The 21,415-nt window shown below is 42.3% G+C and overlaps 1 protein-coding gene across 5 annotated transcripts in view; it reads left to right on the forward strand.

The window, feature by feature from the left end:
- ABLIM3 (actin binding LIM protein family member 3) overlaps positions 1-21,415 on the forward strand; it is a 99,551-nt gene that overhangs the window by 18,360 nt on the left and 59,776 nt on the right. For all 5 annotated transcript variants that reach the window (XM_025043004.1, XM_025043002.1, XM_025043003.1 and 2 more), the window contains exon 2: positions 18,004-18,141. In XM_025043004.1, the coding sequence (XP_024898772.1) occupies positions 18,004-18,141 (138 nt within the window). The remainder of the gene's footprint in view (positions 1-18,003; positions 18,142-21,415) is intronic.

Below are 21,415 nucleotides of genomic sequence, written 5' to 3' on the forward strand. Positions count from 1 at the left end.
TGTGGAAGAACCTCTGGCATGTCTGTTTTAGAGTGAGAATCTCCCAGTGTTAAGAAGGAGCAGGATGTGTTTGTGGCAAAAGAAAGAAAGCCAGTGTGGCTGTCGTCTACTGTTGGAGGGAAGGCAGGTCTGAGGAGAGATGGAGGAAGCTGGCAGGGCGCAGGCCATGCAGGGCCTCGGAGACCATGGCAAGAAGTCTGGCTTTGTCCTAAGAGCAAAGTGAAGCCAGTGAGTGGTGTTAAATGCCGCTGGAGGAGGCGGGATCAGGGTTAAGCATCCTCGGATTTGCATCATCATCGGATTTGCATTAGAAAGCATCACTCTGGCGACTGTGTGAAAAACAAGTGGGCAAAGGAGGCCAGTTAGGACGTGTTGGGATCCTCCAGGCAGGACATGACAGGGCTGAGACTACAGTAGATGGTACAAGGCATCCTCTACTCCAGGAGCGCTGCATGGTCCTGAAACCTTGGCAGCTTTTATACCCTTTATACTATTGAAAATACTTATTTGGTGTCTATATTAGGGCTATCATTACAAAATACCACAGACTGGGTGGCTTAAACAACAGAAATTTATTTTTATGATAATTCTGGGGGCTAGAGGTCTGAGGTAAGGTGGCAGAGGGTTGGTTTCTTCTGAGGCCTCTCTCCTTGGCTGGCTTGTTAGATGGCTGTCTTCTCCATGTCTTCACATGGTCTTCCTTCTGTGTTTATCTGTGTCTTGATCTCCTCTTATAAGAACACCAGTCATACTGGATTGGAACTCATCCTAATGAGCTCATTGTAACAATTATCACTTTAAAGACCCTATCTGTAAATGTAGTCACATTCTGATTCCCAACATACTTTGTTTCTTGGATTCCCTATAAAGAGTATTTAGATAACCTTAAGCATTTCTATTATTTGTTATTGTCCACTCCCCACCCCTCACCCCCACCCCACCACACACACACACACACACGCATACACACACTCAGTAACCACATTATGTATAGGAAAAGTTGCATAACCATTTGATGGATTTCATTTGGGTTTTGGTCTTCCACTAGAATGTTGAACTTGACTGTGTTGCGATTTCTATTACAGCATGGTTTAGCCACAGAAATTTCCTGCACTGTTACTGGTTACTTCTTGGGAACAAGTTTGTTTCATTTGCCTTCCTTGTGGGCTCAAGAAATACCTGCTATAGGAAATAGCTGTCACGTTCATTCTGACCAAAAACTTAACTCTTCATCTCATCCCATGAGGTGTCTAAATGTTTGTTGAGCGCCCACAAGAAAACTCCAGGATATACAGACATTGAGTAGCATCCCTCCTCAAGTAATTTACAGTCCACTAGGGAAATAAAGCCAGCACATAAGTGATGGTATTATAGATAAGACTATGTTCTAGGTCAGTGGCTCTCAAAATGTGGTCACCAGACCAGTAGCATAGCATCACCTGGAAATTTAGCCCCCACCCCAGAGCTACTGAATCAGAAACCTTGGGGGTGGGGACAAGCAATTTGTGTTTTGTCAAAACATCCCAAGATTCTGATGCATGTTCAAGTCCAAGAAACATTGCTTAGTCATAAGAAGTATGTGCCATGAGCTTTCAAAGAAAGAGAGCTCATACTTGGAGGGAAGTAAGGGGAGAATCTGGAAATATTTTTAGAAGTATGTTGCATACTAGATAGGCCTTGAGGAGTGGGCTGGATTTTGATATTTATATGTACATGATCATATTTACTATAAATGCCATCTGTATGTTTATGTATTTCTTTTTACAAACGTAATTAACAGCCTGGACTCTTACTCGAAAGATCTGCTAGCTGTCCCTTCCTTGCATTTTAACTGGCTCACTATGAGTTGAGGCTTCTACCAACATATGCTCAGTTATAGAACTGGTAATTATGGTTGGAGGAGGCATTTTGTTGGAGGATACTTGTCATTCAAAACACTGCTTGAATTGGAGGTGGAGATTCTACTTCCATATCCTGAGACAAAATCAAGCCAAAGCATTCTTGAATCTTATGGTGGGTAGGGATCATCTAGTCTAATAACCCAGCCAGGTAACCTCTGAGCTGGCCTTGAAAGCTGGGTGTCATCAGGACACTCAGCATAAACACACACTTCTTCTGCTAGCCCAGAGAATAATTCTGTGGGGAGGGGGGCAGCAAACTCTATTTCAAAAGTCAATTCTGGCCCACAGCCTATTTTTGTAAATAAATTTTTATTGGAACATAGCCATGCTCATTCATTTACATATTGTCTATGGCTGTGTTTGTACTACAATAGCACAAAATTTTAAGCCTTAAGACTTTGTAAGAACTCTCGGATTGCAAGGGACCAAAATTCAGTATAAACTAGCTCAAGTTAAACAGGGAACTATTAGCTCCCAGACCTCTGAACTTAAGGGAGGGTCTGGGTGGAGTAGCTGCTCTCCGGAGCCAGATGGACTGTCCTCTCTGTGTATGCTGCTCTAGTCTTGTCTACCGCACTTCCAGCTACTGAGCGCTCTCCCTGTTCACTCAGTCTGATTAACTCTTCTGCCTTCACGGCTCATTTCCATTTCATTCTACCCAGTCCACTCTGCTAAGTTCAGATCTTTTTTCTGGTTCAGTGGATCCTGCAGCCATAACATAAACACTAGACTTGGCATCAGAAGTCCTGGGTTCTAGTCCTCACTATGCTACTGAATACAAAAACATGAAATAAGATGTTAAGACACTGAGAATAAAAAATCCCTCAATAAATATAAGGGACTGCTTTTATTCTCTTAGAATCAAAGCATATTTTAGTTGGCAAAGGCATGAAAGTTCATCTTATCCTGGTGGTCTGGGTAATAAAATGATCCCTAAATGTGTTTTATTTGACGCACATAATGTTCTTTTATATTTGTTTAATATTTGAACAAGCTATAAAAACTGGGAGATTGTACTTTAAAATCCAGATTTCTGGTTTCACTGAGCTCATATCCATCCCCGCATGGCAGGAATCAAGTTGTAACCAAGGGGCCATGCCTGTTTGGCCACATCTACTCTCTTCATCTTGGCCCAGGCCTTTTGCTCATTTGCATGACCTACTCTCATAAGCACCGAGTCTGTGCTCCCTAATTTAACACAGTTATCTATCTGGTTCCCAAAGATGTGATTCCTATCTGTTGAGCCTGGCGATCATGCAGCCCCCGCCAGCTTCCCACATGTGGGAAGCTCAGTACCTAGGAAGGCAGCCCATTTCCTCTCTGGGCAGCTCTGACTGCTGGGGAAAGTTTTCCCTGTAAAATCCATCCTCCTGAGCATCCTCAAATGGCTCAGTGACCTGCCCCTAGGCTCCCACTGTGATGGAGGATTAGAAATCAAAGGCGTCAGTGTGGCTCACCCAGCTAATGATCTTTTTACCTCACCTGATGGAGGTATTTCTTTCTCACTTCCTTACTCATTCACTAACCTCCAGTCCAATGTAGAAGTGGGGAGGTGCATTAAAAAAAAAAAAAGTCATTAGACATCAAGTTTATTTTTGACTGAAATATTTGCCTTTGTCAATACTCTAAAGAACAGGAATTGGCAGATTTTCTCAGGAAAGGGCCAGATAGCGAATATCTTAGGCTTTGCAGGTCATGCAGCCTTTGCTGGTGTAACTATAAAAGAATGTATGCTTCTGGTTTTTTGTTCTTGAAAAATTCTCAGACATGATTTCTAATACAATGAATATCAGTAGATGAAATTCACCTAAACAAAAACCCTTTCATGTTCACAATAAAGTTTAAGTGTGTTTGAAGAGTCCTGAGACCAAACAGTTTTAGAGCTGCTGCCACTGTGCTTTTCTTATACAGGAAAACACCTATGTTGTAATATGGATTTTTCGGGTAGTCCCTGCAAGAATGTAATTGTCTTGTAGACAGGAGCTATGCTAATCATTGTGTTTTATGATTGCACGTGAATTTGCACAATGTACTTTTAAAAATGTTTATAGGAAACCTGCAATGGGCCAGACATAATGCTTGGCATTAGGACTAGTAAAGTGAGCTTACTAGATACCATCCGGGCCCTCATCAAGCTTAGAGTCTAATGAAGGAAATGGAGATTAAGGAAATAATCACAACTGATTATATCAGTATATACTGAAAAATGCAATCAAGGGAGAGTACCCAGAACTGTGAGAACCAGTAACAGCAGGGAAATCCATGAAGGGCCTTTGACCTGAGATCTGTGGGATGTAGGGGATCCATCTAAAGCAGGATCTCTCAACCTGGGCACTGTTGACATCTTGGACCAGATTGGGAGAGGGGAGTAGCTATTTTTGTGCATTGTAAGATGTTTAGCGGCATCTGGCCTCTATCCATTAGATGCTAATAACACACACACACACACACACACACACACATGCACACACACACACACCCCCCTTAGTTTTGACAAAAAAGTCTCGAGGCATTGTCACATGACCCCCGGTAGGTAGGGTTAGGGAGGATAGGGAAATTGCCTCTGGTTGAGAGCCGCTAGTGGAGAGCTAGTGGAGATGGAGAGAAAAAGCTAAGCTTTAGAAAAGAAAAACCAACTGTCAGGGCTGAGTGAATTAAATGTGTGTTTAATCTACCTGTATTAGCACATTATTTCATTGCCAGCCAACTTTTAAAACATTTTAAAAGAAGATAGGCAAACACACTGGAGAAAACATACTTTATAATACTCAGAAGGACATTAGTATGTTATCTGTGACAGCACTTTTGATACACATTTGTATGAGATAGCAAGATTTCTAAAGTTCTCATCTCCATTCCAAAGACTGTGTGAGCTTTCTGTTCACTACCCCAAGGGCTCCCAGCCATTAGTGAACGAAAGACTTTCCATAGGAGCCTGTTTAAAATTTAAAGTCTGATTCAGTAATAGGACCAGGGTAGGGCTCAGGAATCTGCACTTTGACAATTCATACCTCCTCCCCAGGTGGTTCTGAAGCAGGTGGTTAACTGATCACTTTGAGAAGCACTCATGGAGCAAAAAGCACCACCATGAAGGAATTAGTTCCCATTTTACTTACACCAATGAATCTCTCCTTCTCACCCACCCCTCCTTGGCTAACTTTGTTCATTTCTAGAGTGGCTCCCCTAGCACAGCACCCTTGTTTCCTTGGAGTGCCTGCAGCAATAAGTGACTAAAAGCGGCTTAAACAATCTAGACGTGTGGAGTTTACAGAATAGTCCAAAAGAGGCGTAAATCCAAGGCAGATGAATTCTGAGTCTCAGCATCAGGCTCAAGCACCCAGAACCCCCCTAAGAGTTATCATGGGCAGCAGGGCTGCAGCACCAGCATCCCTGGTGGACAGCAGCCTCCAGGGGTGAGAAGAGCAAAGAAAACCCTCCACCCCACCTCCTCTTGTGTCTCATTGGCCAGGAGTGTGTCACATGCCTTTGCCTAAGTCAATCAGTTAGCAAAGAATAAGATTGTTAGAATCAGTTTCACCAATCAAGATTCCCTCTCCAAGTATAGGAAAGGTCATAGCCTTTCCTGAAAGACATGGCTGCTCAGGGGAGGATAAAACAAGAATGAGTCCGCTCCAAGACAGGGAGGTTGTATTAGCAGCTGAAAAGATAAATGGCTGTTGGGGAAGCAACAATAGTATCTGCTGCCATACTCCTCTTCCTCTCTCCTAGCACTTTTCCCACCATTTAACCTGCTGGAGCATGAGTCACTTGAGGGCAGGGACCTCTTCACCTCATACATCACTGTGTCCTCCGCTAGATGCTATGCATCCTGTTAGATACATGAGGTCCAGCATGAAGTGGTCCCAGAATATTTGTTTAATTTAAATCGATAGCAGATTATGATTTAGATGGAAAACTGTAATTAGGACATAAAGCAGTTACTCACAAGTGATAAAACTCCAACTCAAACTAACTCATTTTTAGAAAGGAGCTATACTACATTAGTCAGTAGAATAGGGAAGTTCAGAAGTGCAGGGGCTTCAGGCCCATCTGGTCTACACAGTCAAGTGATGCATTCAGGACCTATTTGTTCTTTCCATCTCTAGTAGACTTTCTCAACGTGGGTGGCAAGATGGCATCAGGCGCCCCAGTCTACCTCCTTCTGGCTTAGCAGCAACCCAGATGGCTTCGCCAAGAGCTTCTGTAGAAACACCCCAGAGAGGACTAGGTCACTTGCCTGCCAATCACATGGGAAGACTGGGGTTCTCGGATTGACCAGGCCTGGGCTACTCCCGATTCCGCGTTGGAACAGGGTCAGCCCACCCAAATCCCATGGAATGGTTCCCCACGGGAAAGAGAGGTGCTCTTGCCAGAAGAAGCAGAGAGCAGATGCTGAACAGGCAAAACAACAGATGTCCACTACATGTATAGATGAAAAAAAGCTGTTTGCAGGGCATTATACATGGACCAAACAATAATTGAGAACTACTTGCAGATATACAAAGAAAGTAAACATTTTCTCTTACTCCCCCAGAGTATACCAATTCAATTTCAAAATGAACGACGCTTTGTTTCCTAAAGATAAAAAAAGCAACTTTTGTCCTTTGATTTTTTTTGTGGGAGGATCTTTGTTTTTTATAAAAATCTTTTATTTCAAAAGGAAGTGTGTTCATTTTCCTCCTATTATCTTTTAGTCTTTTTATTCTTTTTCTTGATTACTTATCATGTCTTGACTTCTTTGTCCCATATGTATCAAAAACCTACTAAAAAAATGTAAAAATGCCATCTCTCTATGGTGCTTTCCCCAACTTTTTTTCTTTTTTTTTCTCTTCCCCTTCCTAATCAGAAATAATTCATAAAAACCTTAGCACTCCATGTTTGGACCTCCTTGATTCCTTTACCAAACGCTACCTTAGACTGTTGCATTTAGGGATATATTTTCGTCATTCATTCATTTAATGAGTATGAATGGAGTGCCTATATGGGTATAGCATTAGAGATGCAATAAAAAACAATCTCCCCTAATCCATCCTAGAATTCCTTTGGAGTAGGAGGTATGTTTATTTTATCTTTATATCTCCATGATACTTAGCTTCCTTTTATTATTGTTGCTGTTGTTACTATTGTTGTTATCATTATTATCGTAGCAAGCTTTGGCATGGCACTTAACAATATACCAGACAATGTGCTACGTGCTTTATGTACATTACTTCTGCTTCTTTCAAAAATTGTGAACGATAAATACTATTATCCCTGTTTTACAGATGGGGAAACTAACACTTGGTGGCATGGCACGTTGCTCAATCTTATACAGCCTGTGAGAGAATGAATCTAGATTTGAACTCAGGTCTGATAGGTTCCATAGCCTATTCTCTCTCCAGCTCACAGAAGCTGCTCAATAAATACCCCATATGAAAACTTGTTTCTGCTATTCAGGGAGGGTTAAGGTTCTGATCCATTGTTTTGTGTGTGGAATGCAGGATGTGGACTTTGAGTTGTGAATCCTATAGTGAGAATAAATCTTCAAGGGCCCACTCTTCACCCTAATTCCTCTTGTGACCACTGGCAGACATCTTTGAAGCAACATGCATTTGTCACCAACCCATACATCCACAATTTCAAATATATCTCTTTGAAGGGCTTTGGGCCTTGGTTTCTTCATTGGCAAAACTGAAGCTTGTTATAGATCAAGGATATCAAATAGAACTTTTTACAATAATTAAAATGTTCTATTTCTGTTATCCGATGCAGTTGCCACATGTGGCTACTGAGTACTTAGAATGTGGCTAGTGTGACGGAGGAACTGAATTTTACATTTTATTTAATGTTACTCAATTTTAATTTAAATAGCCACATATAACTAATGGCCACCATATTGGACAGTGCAACCCTAGATTATCATTCTTTTCACCTCTGATCTTATATATATTATGGGGTTGCAAACAATATTTTTTAATGAAATGGCATAAAATATTTCAATGGAATTGAATAGAAAAAATATTAGGACATATCATATATACTAAGAATAAGTTTTGTTTGTGAAACTTTTGTTTCACATTTGTGTACTAGATCATTTTGCAAAGTTAATTTCCAGTAGGTCATAGTCAAAAAAGGGTTGAAAACCATTGCCTGTCCCTGAGTAATGTCGCCGAGGCCCCGAGAGGGACATGCTTATAGGGTACTCTCTAATCTAGCCTGGGGCTCTGCAAGACCTCATTTCAGGAGTATTCTGTTCTTCTGGGTCCTACAGGCATGTGGTGAGCAAGTGACTTCTCTTAGATGGTAACTGGAAGTGACTCTGTGGTTATCTATCTATCTAGATGCAGAGATCCCAAACTGGTGGCCCACAGGCAGAATCCAGCCCCCACAAATAGGCTTCTATGGGGCCTCAATGTGTTTTTGCAGGACATTTATCTGCTGGGGCCCAGTAGCTTCTTCCCCTTTTCGGTGGGCCATTCTCACCTGTTTGGTCCCCTGGGGTAGATTTTCCACTGACATTACCTGCCTGTCCCCTGAAAGTATTTTATGTTGCGACCACATTTAATATGCATAGAATTTTGGATCTGAAAGGAAGCTGAAAGATCACAGAATGCGACCCCTTTACTTTATGGATAGGAAAACAATGGCCCAGAAATGGGGAGTACCCTGCCTGAGGCCTCACAAAAAGTTAATGGCAGAGTAAAGACTAGAAGAAACTGGCTCCCTCTCAGGCACCAGGGAAGAACCAGATATTAACAGAAAACTTAGTAGGACAGAAGAGAAAGGAAGAAAGGAAGGGAGGGAGGGAAAGGAGGAAGGAGATGGGATGTAGTGGAATGCTGCTAAGCAAACCTCTGAGTCCTGGTGAAGAGAGGGCCTGGCTGGCAGGTCAGATTTCTATGAGGGGAACCCCTATTGTGGTGTAATCACACTGTAGGAGCTTCCAGTGAGTGGGTGACTGCAGAGGCCATCAAGGAGAGTCCTGCAGAACTTTGAGCAATAGGACAAGCACTTTAGACACCAAAGAGGGGGCCTCCAGGAGACCTCTGCCCTCTGAGAATCGAGGCTGCTTGGGATGGCTTTGAGAATTCCCTGACTTGTGTCACCTACACCTCATTTTAGCCTGCCCTCAGGCAAACTGTCCAAGATCTGAAAAGAAGGTATTTTCCTGCTGGTCCTAGAGCGGCCAGCATGATGGGAACCCTGAGCAAGTTTGTCCCCTCACTGGTCCTCAGGGCCGCATCTGTAAAGGAGAGAATATGGACGACATGGGCAGAAGGGGCCCTGATTGCTATCGTAGGGAGAAAGGGGGTCGCAAGTAGATGGCATGCCAGGCCCCACCCCAGGTCAGTCACAGCAGCTCAACGAGCTCTAGGCAGGAATCACGACTTCAGTGCCTGAAAGTGCCTGGCAGTACAGGAGAGAAGTTGGCCAGGGGCGAGGCCAGAGGGAGATATAGGAGCCATGGTGACCTGGAAAGACTTAAAAACAAACATCGGGCCACCCAAATAAAGTGTGTCTGGGAGTCACATCCAGTGCAAGCAACCCCTGTCTAGAGGACCTCCCTGAATGACCACCAGGTCGTCACGTGTTCGCATCCCATGCACGGGTTGCAGCAGAATCAGTAGAACCTGGTGTTTAAGCTGTATAACCTGGAATCAATATCACCTGAAGCCATTTCATCATTTCAAGAAAGGGTTCATAGCTTTAAAAAAAAAAAAAAAATCAGAAACCTCTAAACTAGATGCTTTCTATATTCTCTCCACTCTAATACCGAAAACGTGTAAGTCCAAGGGAGCCCGGGTGACAGCTGATGTCTTGGATTTCCCCACAATATATCAGAGCTTGATGGCCTGCCAGAGTCTCAGGAAGAAAACATTGTATAAGTATTAAAACCTCTGGCTCAGAGGCCAAGGGACTGAGTCACTCACAGCACAAAGACAATTGCTGGCTTCCTGAAGTTCCTCTATTTCCAACATGGTTTCCAGGGCCCCAGACAAAACCCAAATAGGATTTTTCAGATAAGCTATAGAGATGCTAGAAAGGGTGCCACAGGGCCCCAGTGCAAGGCAGCCCCATTCTCCCTGTTGGGGATACTTGGGAAGGTCCCTTCTTTCCCTCAGGCTACGGCGGGCAGGAGGAGGCCCTGCTGGGGAAGTCCCCTAGGAGAGAAAGGGGAGGATAGAAAATTGAGCCTCTCCTAGGCCTACTGAAGCCTGTCTGAACCCTAGCTCTAACATTTACTTCAGGCAAATTAATTAACCTCTCTGTGCCTCAGATTCCCTATATTTAAATAGGGATCATACAGTGTCTGTCTCGCAGAGTTATTGTGAAATTTAAATGAGATGATAGGTATGAAGCACTTCTTGGCACAGGGCCTGGCACATAGTAATTACCCAATTAACATTAGCTGTTTTTAACTTTTACAGCTCCTCCATCTGTAAGGTGCTGTCTGGGAGCTCTGTAAAGGACAGAGCAGTGACAAAAGAATTGGTGTTGATTGACAAAGGCCACTCCAAAGTGGAAGAAATGTCAAGACTGGCAGATACCCTGGGGATTTTCCCCTTCTCCATCAAATCTCGTCCACTCCTCAGCCATGCTTACAACGCTCTGTGTATCATATTTTTAAAACCCCATGACCACATGTAGCAAGAAGATATTTTTAAAATATTCACTGGTATTTCCTTCACCCACCCCTCTTGCCGCCTTCCCTCTATTCAGTGAGTGAGGCCTCAGGGCCAGGATGGGCAGCAGACGACAGAGACAAAAGGGAGTCACTTCCTGGCTTTTGAGTTTCAAAAGTCTGTGTCCTCAGAACAGGAAGGATTTATTACAAAGCTAAATTCTGGAGACAGCATAAATTAGAGAAGGCAGAAAGGGCTCCTTTACCCCCAGCTGACAAAAAGGATTCCCGGGCCCAAAGGTGGAGAGGAGAACCCCAGGGAAAGAAATGAGCGCTTGGGTCTATTTGAGTCTCTAGAAAGAGACCCTGTGCAGGACACAAGCCCAGTGAACAGCGGAGTGGAGGGACAGAGGGCCAACTGACGGGGACTTGGTTTCTGCTTGTCTTAAAATAGGAACCAAGTTGAGTAATAAGAAAGAAATGAAGTTCTTTTTAGAATCGTAAAGTCCTTCATTGATTACAATCAGAAATACACATTGTTTTTAACAATTATAAGATCAATATAGAAATAAGTGAAAAGTTAATTATATGACATATCTGGACCAGCTTTCTGAATTTGCAAAATGAATAATATACAGTTCTCATGTCATCAGGTGACTTCACTAACAAGTACAAACACATCATTCCTTTCATGGACGGCAGCTCCAGCCTCCTTGTCCATGCTGCTCGCTCTAGTGAAGGCCCATCTGGGTCGAGCCCAGACCCTTCGTGCTGTAGTTGTAGCATGGCAGCTGGCTGTCAGGCAAGAGCAGACTGTCTGCCCAAGACCGTGCCGTTCTGACACATGTTCTGACAACACATTTCTGGAGAAGGCAGCACAAGCCATGTTGCCAACTACACGCCACGACCATGGAACAGGCTGATGAGTCTGGCAGAGAGAGGCTGTGGAGCAGTTTCAGTTACAGCAAAGATTTTACAATATCGTCTTTGGCTGACAGACTGTGTTACTGACCTGCTGACACGAGAAACTGCCCAGGCCAGGGCCATCTGTGCGGGGACCAGGGGATTCCCAGGGGATTCCTACCTCTGCTCTACTGCAGCTGCCAGCACCTGCAGAGCCTACTTCTCTCAAGGGCCAAGCACACACACCTGTCGGGCTGTACCTGCCCATGCCAGGGAAGCTGCTCAAAGCTGACATGCCGGGCCCTGGTGGGCAGGAATCACGGCTTCTTCACTGGCAGGAATCACTGCCATAGATGCTGAATTACTGTTCCCAGCTTCCCAGCCTGTACTCTAGTACCCTCCATCATTATTCTTAAATCTTTGTGAAACTTGTACACACACATATGCATACACACGTTTTAAATCAGCTGGATAGATGATTACTATTGGCAGAAAAATTAGATACCTTTTCTTAGCCTCCCCCAAGCTCAGTTCCTCCCCAGAGACAACTATGGTTGGTACTTTTGTGTGGCAGGCAATAGAGCTTACTGGTGAGAACACAGGGTCTAGAATCAGACAACCTGGATTCAGATCCTATCTCTGCTATTTACTAACTGTGTGACCTTAGACAAGTGACCTCAGCTCTCTGGGCCTCAATTTCCTCATCTGTAAAATAATAATAATAATAATAATAATAATAATAATATCCCCTCATAAGTTATAAAAACTCAATGAGATGACATATGTAAATTGCTGAGCACAGTTGCTGACAGAGTAACAATACCCTAAATACTATGTCTTATCCTTCCAGACCTTTCCTTATGCATTTACCTCACCTATTTCTTCATGCATGGCTTCATTAAACTCTACTACGTGCCTGCATCTTGGAACACTGACCCCCTAGCCTACATACTCTAAAGCTAACCCTTAGCGTGACTCCAGATCTATGGTAATATAGTCTTTTGTGAATTCTGGCTCCACCTTTCATGACCCTGGGGCTCCGTCCCAGCCCACCCTCCAGGTTTGCCCTCTCTTTCATCCTGTTATTGTAGAACAGATACTTCCATGCACTGATGTAAGCAGAAGTTGCTGTGTTAGCTCAAGTGAATCCCTTCTCCCTCTGGGCCTCGGCTTTCTCATTTGTTAACTGAAACCATTGGACTCGTTTTATTCATTCCTTTATTTATTCATCAAGTATTTATTGAGCAATTATTACATGCCTGGTACTGAGGGTGCAGTGGCAAACAAGGTAGACATGGTCACTGCCCTCGTGTTGCTCACAATCTAGCGTGTGGATAACCTCCCAGTCCCTTCCTGCTCTAAAAGTTCCAGGTATTCACATGGTAAACATAGATGTAATGACATGAGATGACACATGCCTGACTGTTAGGGGTCACCAAAAGCAGCTCTCACAGTCTCCCTATCAGAATTTTAAGAAAATAGATTACTCATTTATTCTAAGTAAGCACACACAACAAACACGCAAACATGTCCACCTAGAAACAGCAGATGTGCCCAAAATACACCACCCCGGGGTAACATAAATCATAGCCTCTCATTCCCACAACAGGAAACACCCAATTCACACATTTCTCTGCAGGATATATCAAAAGCATGTCAGCCACCCACCTCTGTAGCCCACAGAACACCATAAACAGAGAGAGCTCAGAGATAGGGGAAGAAAGAAGAGGTCGCTTAAGGTGGTGAGTGGGCAGCAGCCAAGGGTTATTTTCCTTGACAATCCACAAGGAGGGAAAACCAGAAAACCTTTGCCTAAGCTGGACTGGTCCAAAAATGGATCTGACAATGTTTGAACTAAGCTCAGTGGCAAATGAAAGAATTCCTACATTGCATTGGAGGTGGGGATGGGTGGCTTCAGAGATGCTTTAACTTAATAACCACTTATATTTATTAAGCCCAAGTTAGATGCTAAGCAATTTTATATAATTTAATTTAATATTCACAAATGACCTGAGTCATTCCCACTCTAGAGATGCTCAAATTGAGACAGATGCCACACACTTAACTTGCCCAAGGTCACACAGCCAGCAGGCGGCAGGAGTGGGACACAAACCCAGCCCTCCTGGCTCAGGGTCCAAACTATTACCCTCTGTGCCTGAGCTTCTCACCCCTCTCAGTGTGGGGTCCCACATCTCTGTGCTCTTACCACAGAAAACGGGATCCCTGTCATGGGCCCTGATTCAACCCCAAAGTCAAATGCAAGGCCCCTGTTGGTAACTACCAGATACTCTTCCATTCAGACCGCACCCTAACCTTTCAGGCAGATGTCTTTCTACCTGTGAGATGCCCGGATCTACATTTGGGTCTCCTCATTGTTGTTCAGCAAAGCTCTGTGAACACATCCAGGGTACTTTGGGCTCTAATGAAGCAGTGGGGAACCTGACTTGTGACAGCTGCTGCACCCGCTTGCTTTCCTGGGCCCCGGGCTGTTGCAAGCTCATTGCTGAGTTGGTTGATTCTCTGCTTGATGTTTCACTGTTCAACCAGAAGCCCCACTGTGTTTATAACACTTCCAGCCAATTATTCACAGTTGTTATACTATCTCCAAGTTAGTTTTGTCACTCTTTTAATTATACCCCAGCATAACATAGGTGCTTCTACCTTTTAAAGACCATTTTAAAGACGACTCTATTAAATTGTGGGAAGGTTTTTATCAAGCGACCCTAAGGGGAGGAGAAAATATTGTGTAGGCGCCACATCAGTAAAGAGAACGTAACTTAGGTCATGTTGTTATGAGAGAGGAAGTTTGCTATTATCTGCTTTTAAAAGTGACTAATAAATCTAATCACATGCAACACAGTCCAGTTTAAAAGTGAGACCAGTTAGTGGAAAGAAGAGAGTGTGGAAGGAGAGAAAGGACCACAGAAAAGGACCCACAGAGCCAGAATCAGTTTTTATTTGGAGATTGTTTTATAAATCAGCGTGTCCAAGCTCCTCGGTTAATAAAGAGGGACTTGAGGCCAGAGGAAGTTAGATGATTCACCCAAGACTATAAAACTAGGTAACGGCAGAGAGGGACTTGGAGCCCAGGTTACCCCAGCACCGGCTACCAGAGAGAAACACAGAAGATGAAGAACAGTGAGGGAGAACAGCCAGGTGGAGGACCTGGAAGCAGAATTCGTTTCCTGCTCCGCTCAACTCACCAGGAGGCCGGTCACCCCTCCCCTTCCAATATGTTGTTGTGCTCCAACAATTTTAAATTATCTTTGTAGCATTTGGGAAGAGCTTTACTTGCAAATTAATTATAGAATTAAGATGTATTTGCTTTTAGAATGCTAAAGATTTGATATGTAAACAAAAGAGGACTTAATGTTTCAGACCCTTAATTTTTAATCTCGGGCATTGACTGGCTGATTTTCTGTCTTAGAAAATTATACTGACAGCCATTGCCAATTGATTTTCTTGCTTTTATTCTTGGATAGATTAAGATTGTTCAGTCTTGCAGTGCTTGAAAATTTATGAGATTTTTTTTTAAATCACTATTTATTTCACTGCTCAGAATTTTTGGTTTCCAGATCAAATTCAGGATGGGTGAATGTGTGTGTAATTGGTTCCTACTGGAAATTAATTTTTAAGTACATCTTCAAAACTCTTCAGGGATAAAAATAATAATAATTTAAGTCTGGGCTGGTATTTCTGAATTGACTTGTACATGTTATTTTTATATAAATAGGAGTCAAAAAGATTTAATTTCTTTTTCCTCATTCTCAATGCCTGGTGTTTCATTTGTAAAAATATAAGGCTTCAGCATCCAATATGGCAGCCACTAGCCACATGTGACCATTTAAATGTAAATATATATCAATTAAAATTAAATAAAATTTAAAATTAAGTACCTCAGTCATACTAGCCATATTTCAAGTGCCTAATGGCCACATGTGGCTAGCGATTATTATATTGTAAAGCGTAGGTATAGAACATTTCCATAACTCAGAAAGTTCTATTGGATTGTACCGCTTAAGGACTAGTAACTAGGAATGTCTCTCTTGGGTGCCCTTTACTGGCCAAGTAACATTAAGCAGAAGCCAGAGACTCCCTGAATGAATTTTAGAAATATATCGCATGATCCAGGTATCTAAACTTTTTAACTTCATAGATTATTTCACAAGAGCAGAGATAATGTCCTTGGAGGCTATGGCTGCTCTCAAATGTTGCTCTCAAGGATAGCCAGTTCCAAACATATGAGGCAGTTCAAAAATTCGTGTGTAAATCAATTTGGAATTCAAAAGACATCTGCCCATAAGACAAATGTTATAACTCATGTGACTGAACATTAGTACTTTCTGAGATAAAAATTAGAATAATAGCCAGTAGAAAATCAACAATAAAATTTTAGTGTTTCTGAAGGTTATAGATTGGTGGGAGGAAATGACACTCTCTATACACAACTCTACATATACAGAATAAGATTAAATTGCTGAATTAATTAGCCAAAGACACAGAATCTTATTGGAAATGAGATACCTTCCAGAGTAGGAGCAGATGTGACATATCCCAGCATAGCTTTCCTTGACCCCCAGAGTTCCTATTGGTACTGTCTGGATAGGAAAGGTATTCACACATCTGAAAGCTCAAATGTTGCTACACCATTGCCTTTTTTTTTTTTTTTTTTAATAATCAGCAATATGGAAGAACTCACACCATGATGCATGCATTTCTGCTTATGGGACTATCTACAAACATCAGACATTTGTGGATTTCTGGCCACAGTCAGCACCACCAAAGGAGTACCTTCATCCTGAGACAAGCAACAAAGTCAGGGCTGGGGGCCCCTTCAGTAAATGGTCCTATTTTCCCAATCCATCCCCTCACTCTGATTTTATGCCTTTTTATCTGAGTGGTTCAAAGACTGAGTTTTGACCAAAAACCATGATCATAAATTCACTTCCCTAGAAATTCAAATCAGGAAAATATCTAATTGATCTTGGAAGTTGGTTCTTGAGCAATAAGGCAGGTTCTAGAGGGACTTTTGGACACTTTTGAGAGTGATAATCATTGATGGTGATGATTTTACTATTTGTTCTTATTTTATTTTCAGACTTATAGCTTTGTTGTCCTCAGCAGTGGCAGTAGATCACTGCACTGCTCATATAAACAGAATCTATATTTTCTCACAAGTTTTGGGGAGAGGAGAGAATGAAATATTTTCCAGGGACATTGAGCAGGAATCAGAAAAAGAAGAAAAGAAGACAGGACGAAAGAGAATGTTTGTGGATATTCTGTGGAGAGCATGTGATGGTCATGACATCAGTGAATATTTGTGAATCACTTAATGCACTTTTTGAAATGCTTTCTATGTATCAATCCATTTAATTCATGATTTAGTTAACTAGTTAACTAATTTAACTTTGATCTTAAATTTAAGTTGGAAAAAAAAGAGTTAAATAAGGGGCATGAACTTTTTGAGAGAAAGATTGTGAGAATATTATTCTCCCACCTTCGATAGCAAAGTTGTCAGAAGCAGCAGTCTCAGAGCTAAGGAAGTATCTTTGTCCTATAGCGCACATATGATTCAGGACCCCTGTAAGTGGACGATAATCCAAAGTCCTACTGTTCCTTGTCTTTAAAAAGAGGAGGGTAGATAAAATCAGTTACAGAGGTCATCTTTGAGAATCTGAAGAAAGCTATAGAGTAATGTTCAAACGCCAAATTTTATATTTAATTAGAGAGAAGTATTAGATCCCGGGTGTATCAGTCAAAATACACTGCAGTAACAAAAAATCTTAGAGGCTATGACAACAAAAATTCTTCCTTGCTCATGATAGATATTCATTATGGGTTAGATTGCTCTATGATTCCTTAATCAGGGATCCAAGCTGATGATGCATCTTGCATACCACACAGGGTATCACTGAATGCTGGGCTATGGGAAAGGCAACACGGCAAATCATGTACTAGCTCTTCGGGCTTCCAATTGGAAGTGACACACAATTCCCATTTACATTTCATTGCCAAGCAATTCACCATTTGCAATCCTTCATGTGCCTAAACAAAAGGTTCAAATTTCAGTGAACAGACATAACAACTATGACACTAGGTCAAGAACCCCTGAATTAGGTGATCTCTAAGTTCCTTTGCAGTTCAAGGTTCCTGTAAATCCAGAATAACTTATAATGTGCTTATTCAAAGTTTAGCCAGTAAGCCTACCTGTCTAAATGAGAGATACCAATTCCCCCTCAATCAGATGGTCATCTCTATAGCCAAGACAATAATGAACCTTCTCCTAATAGGGTGTGAGCAGAAGTTTCTGTGCTATTGCTTTAACTTTGAGTGAGCTTTGAGGAACTGAGTGATTCTTTCCATGGTGCCAGTGGAGCTTCCTATAAGAGAGAAGACTTGGTTCCTCACTGGCAGAGTTATCTCAGCATCTTACACAAAGCTTGATATATTCAGCCTAGTAATGTATTGAAAGTACTTTGCCAATCATTTCCATCTTTTCTGCTTTTTCTTCCAGTTAAGATTATAATAATGTCTTATGGCAGACTTTTTAAAGAATGAGGGCTTTCTACATGGTGATCTCTTTGTTTCTTTCTACAGTTCCTTATCAGCAGAATCCTTACAATCCCCGGGGCAGCTCCAATGTCATCCAGTGCTACCGATGTGGAGACACCTGCAAAGGGGAAGTGGTTCGAGTCCACAATAACCACTTCCACATCAGATGCTTCACCTGTCAAGGTAAGAGGCCCAGTTTCCCAACTTGGCCATGCTCTCACCCGAGGACATGCCGAGGGGGCAGGCAGAACAAACACAGGCAATTGAGATACTTATAAAGGCCTAAAGAGACTTTCCTTGAGTCTGTTATGAGAACTCTCCCTTGAGGAGTATGAAGAGGGAAGGAAGAGGGAGAGAAGTGCTGAGGTATGGGGATAAGGGAGCCTGGCGACCCCAGGGTGGTAGCACTGGTCCAGAAGGAAAAAGGCAGTCCCGAGAGCTTAACTTACATCTCTGAAAGACTCCTGCCTTGTGCCTTTAAATCAGTTTGAGAGTGAGTGAAAGAGCTGTCCTGGCTAAAACTAAGTGTGGCTCTGAGATGAGCACACCTAGTCTATGACAGTGTGACAATCCTCAAAGGTTAAGTTTAACAAGGGAGAAAGTACATCTTGACTTCAGTAAAGTTTGTAATGTGGGAGCATATGGATGTTGGGCTGTCTCCAATTGTTACGGCTTACCCGTGGCTAAGTTCTAGAACCCTGGACTCAACTGAGCTAAGAGTTCCTGAAGGAGAAGACCGCTAGCAGCAGGAAGGAAGAGGGACTCAGCCAAAAAGAATTCGAGAGCTCTCTAGCCCCAATGGGGCAACAGTGCCCCTGACAAACTCCTCTCCAGCCTCACTTTCTGGACTCATCTCTCAGGCTTCCTGTTCCACAGAGCAGCCATTCTGATATCGGGTTGCCCTATGGGTTTAGAAAATGTTTGACCTGAAACCTGTAACTTCCAACTGTTGGGTTTAGATTTGTCTTCATGAAGTTTGATGAGCACTTTTTATTTGCTTTTCCCTGTGGCTGCCATTCACAAACTTATAGCCAGGTCTTCCCCAAGCCCAATTATGTTGCAGGTCCTTAAATTAGGCCTCATCTGAAATGCTTCCAATTAATATCATCATCCTGGAGTCTTCCTCCTTGATCCAGTCTGGTTTGTCACTGTCATTCTTAGAGCATAATGCCCAGACCAGACCACAGTTCTCAAGGTCTGCCAAACACAGCAAGGAATTGCATTTCTGTTAATGTGACTGATACCGAATGGGCTTCCTGAGGAGCCATTTCACACCATTGACCGATATTGAATTTAAGGTCAATCGAAACCCCCAGATCTATTCATTTTAGTTACTGCTTCCAACCTCACAGCCTCATGTATCTGAGATTGACTTCTCCTGCCATTGCAAATATCCTGGATTTCTTTCCTCAGGAGCTAAATGAACTCTGCACTGAGCAAATAAATTACACATTCCCTAATTTGTTTATGGAAGAATATATGGGATATATTTTAATTGATGTGATTTAAATTTTATATTGAGAAGTTGCAAACCCCTTTAATGCAAGTTGACCTGCAAGAGTATCTTTGTGAGTGACCATTTTTACATCCCCAGAAACTGAGGTAGGGCAAAGGCTGAAGATAATAAAATTGTTATAAAGAGGTTTGAACTACAACTCTGCAATTATAGTTGTAAAAGAGTATATTTGTTACTTTTGCTTATGCCAAAATTTAATAGTTGAAAACAACAATCTGGGTTGGCTGAGCAGTTCTTCCAGTCAGAGCTGGCTCTGTTTACCTCTGCCTGCCTCATCGTGATGACGTGGCGGGTCAGCTGGCTGTGATAGACAGACTGTTGACCTGAGTGGCTCCACATGGCTTCTCATCCTCCAGCGGGCTGGCTTGGACTCATTTGCATGATGGTCTCAGAAATCATGAGCAACAAGAGAGTAAGCTTCAATAAACAAGACCTTTTCAAGTCTCATTTTGTGTCATACTTGTTAATGTTCCACTGGCAAGAACAAGTCAAATGGCCAACCCAGATTCAAGGCGATGGAGAAATAAATTTAATCTTTTGTGGGAGGATCTGCAGCACCAGATTTCGACCTTTTCCTCTTTTTGTCATACTTGTTAATGTTCCTTCCGCTGGCAAGAACAAGTCAAATGGCCAACCCAGATTCAAGGCGATGGAGAAATAAATTTAATCTTTTGTGGGAGGATCTGCAGCACCAGATTTCAAGGGTATGAATGCAGAGAAAGGAAGAATTTGACCATTTTGACAGTCTACCACAGGGAGGTTGCAGAATCTTTTTTAATGAAGATTTTAGGGAAAAAAAGACTGTTCTTTTCTATGTCAACTTGCTTAGAGATGAAACAAATGAGAGGATTTTGTTTCCAGGGATTAGTTACCCTAAATAGCCTTGTCATTTGAAAAATCTAAAATCTCTCATGAATTTCTTTTACAACTCTTTGAACATGCACTACAGTTCTGACATTAAAGGAAGAAATCTGAAGAGTAACAAAAATAAAAGCGGAAATCCAGCTGTGAGTGCCAATGCCAGTTGTAATCCTGATGGTTTATGCTAAACCTTGAAGACCTTGACCTTTTACCTTGATGGCTACACAGATCATGAGAGCAAGAGGCAAAGCCTGGAGCCTGGTCAAAGTAGGAATCTAATAGGAGGCCTCTGAATAAAGCTGATTCCCCCTACACACACACACACACACACACACACACACACACAATTCTTTCTCTCGACGTATAGATGGATGAAAAATAAAATGGCTCTGGAGAAGGCGACAGCACCGAAACATGTTTGTACCAACTTTGGCACCGCTTAAAAGAGAATAAAACTCGTATCAAAATGTCTGTCCATAATCCACCTTATATTGTTTGTGGATACATCACAAGTAGTAAAGCTATAATGCAAGGGAATGATAAACACACAGTTTGGGACGCCGTGGGAAGGGATGCTTTAGGGAGAGGTGGACAGGCTTCCCAGGTGCTGGTAATGTTCTGTTTTGTAAGCTTAGCAGCAGATACCTGGGGTGTATTTTATTATTATTCTTTAAACTGTACATACATATTTTATATATTTTCTGTATGCATAATATATTTCACAAGTTAAATATTTAAAATAATGAGCTAGATCACCTTCAGGGACCCTTCTAACTCTTTGATTTTGAAATTTTGTAGAACTCGGTCTTATTTGAAAAGTTGAAAATCAACAGAATAATATGGCAGAATCTCGATCTCTCAGATCTGGATGTGTCCTCAGTTACCACCTAGCCCCCTTATTTTACAAATGAGGCAACTGAGCCCCAGAGAGGTGAGGCAACTTTTTCAAAGTCCCAGAGCACCTGAGTGGTAGAGGAACATGGACAAAGCTCCAGCGGCCCCCAAAACAGTACATTTTCCACTGAAACATGCTAGGACTGTGTGCAAGTCCTCCTGCTAGCATTATATTCGCAGTGAACA

This window comes from Pteropus alecto, unplaced genomic scaffold (assembly GCF_000325575.1).
Source record: "Pteropus alecto unplaced genomic scaffold, ASM32557v1 scaffold40, whole genome shotgun sequence".
Taxonomy (NCBI): Eukaryota; Metazoa; Chordata; class Mammalia; order Chiroptera; family Pteropodidae; genus Pteropus; species Pteropus alecto.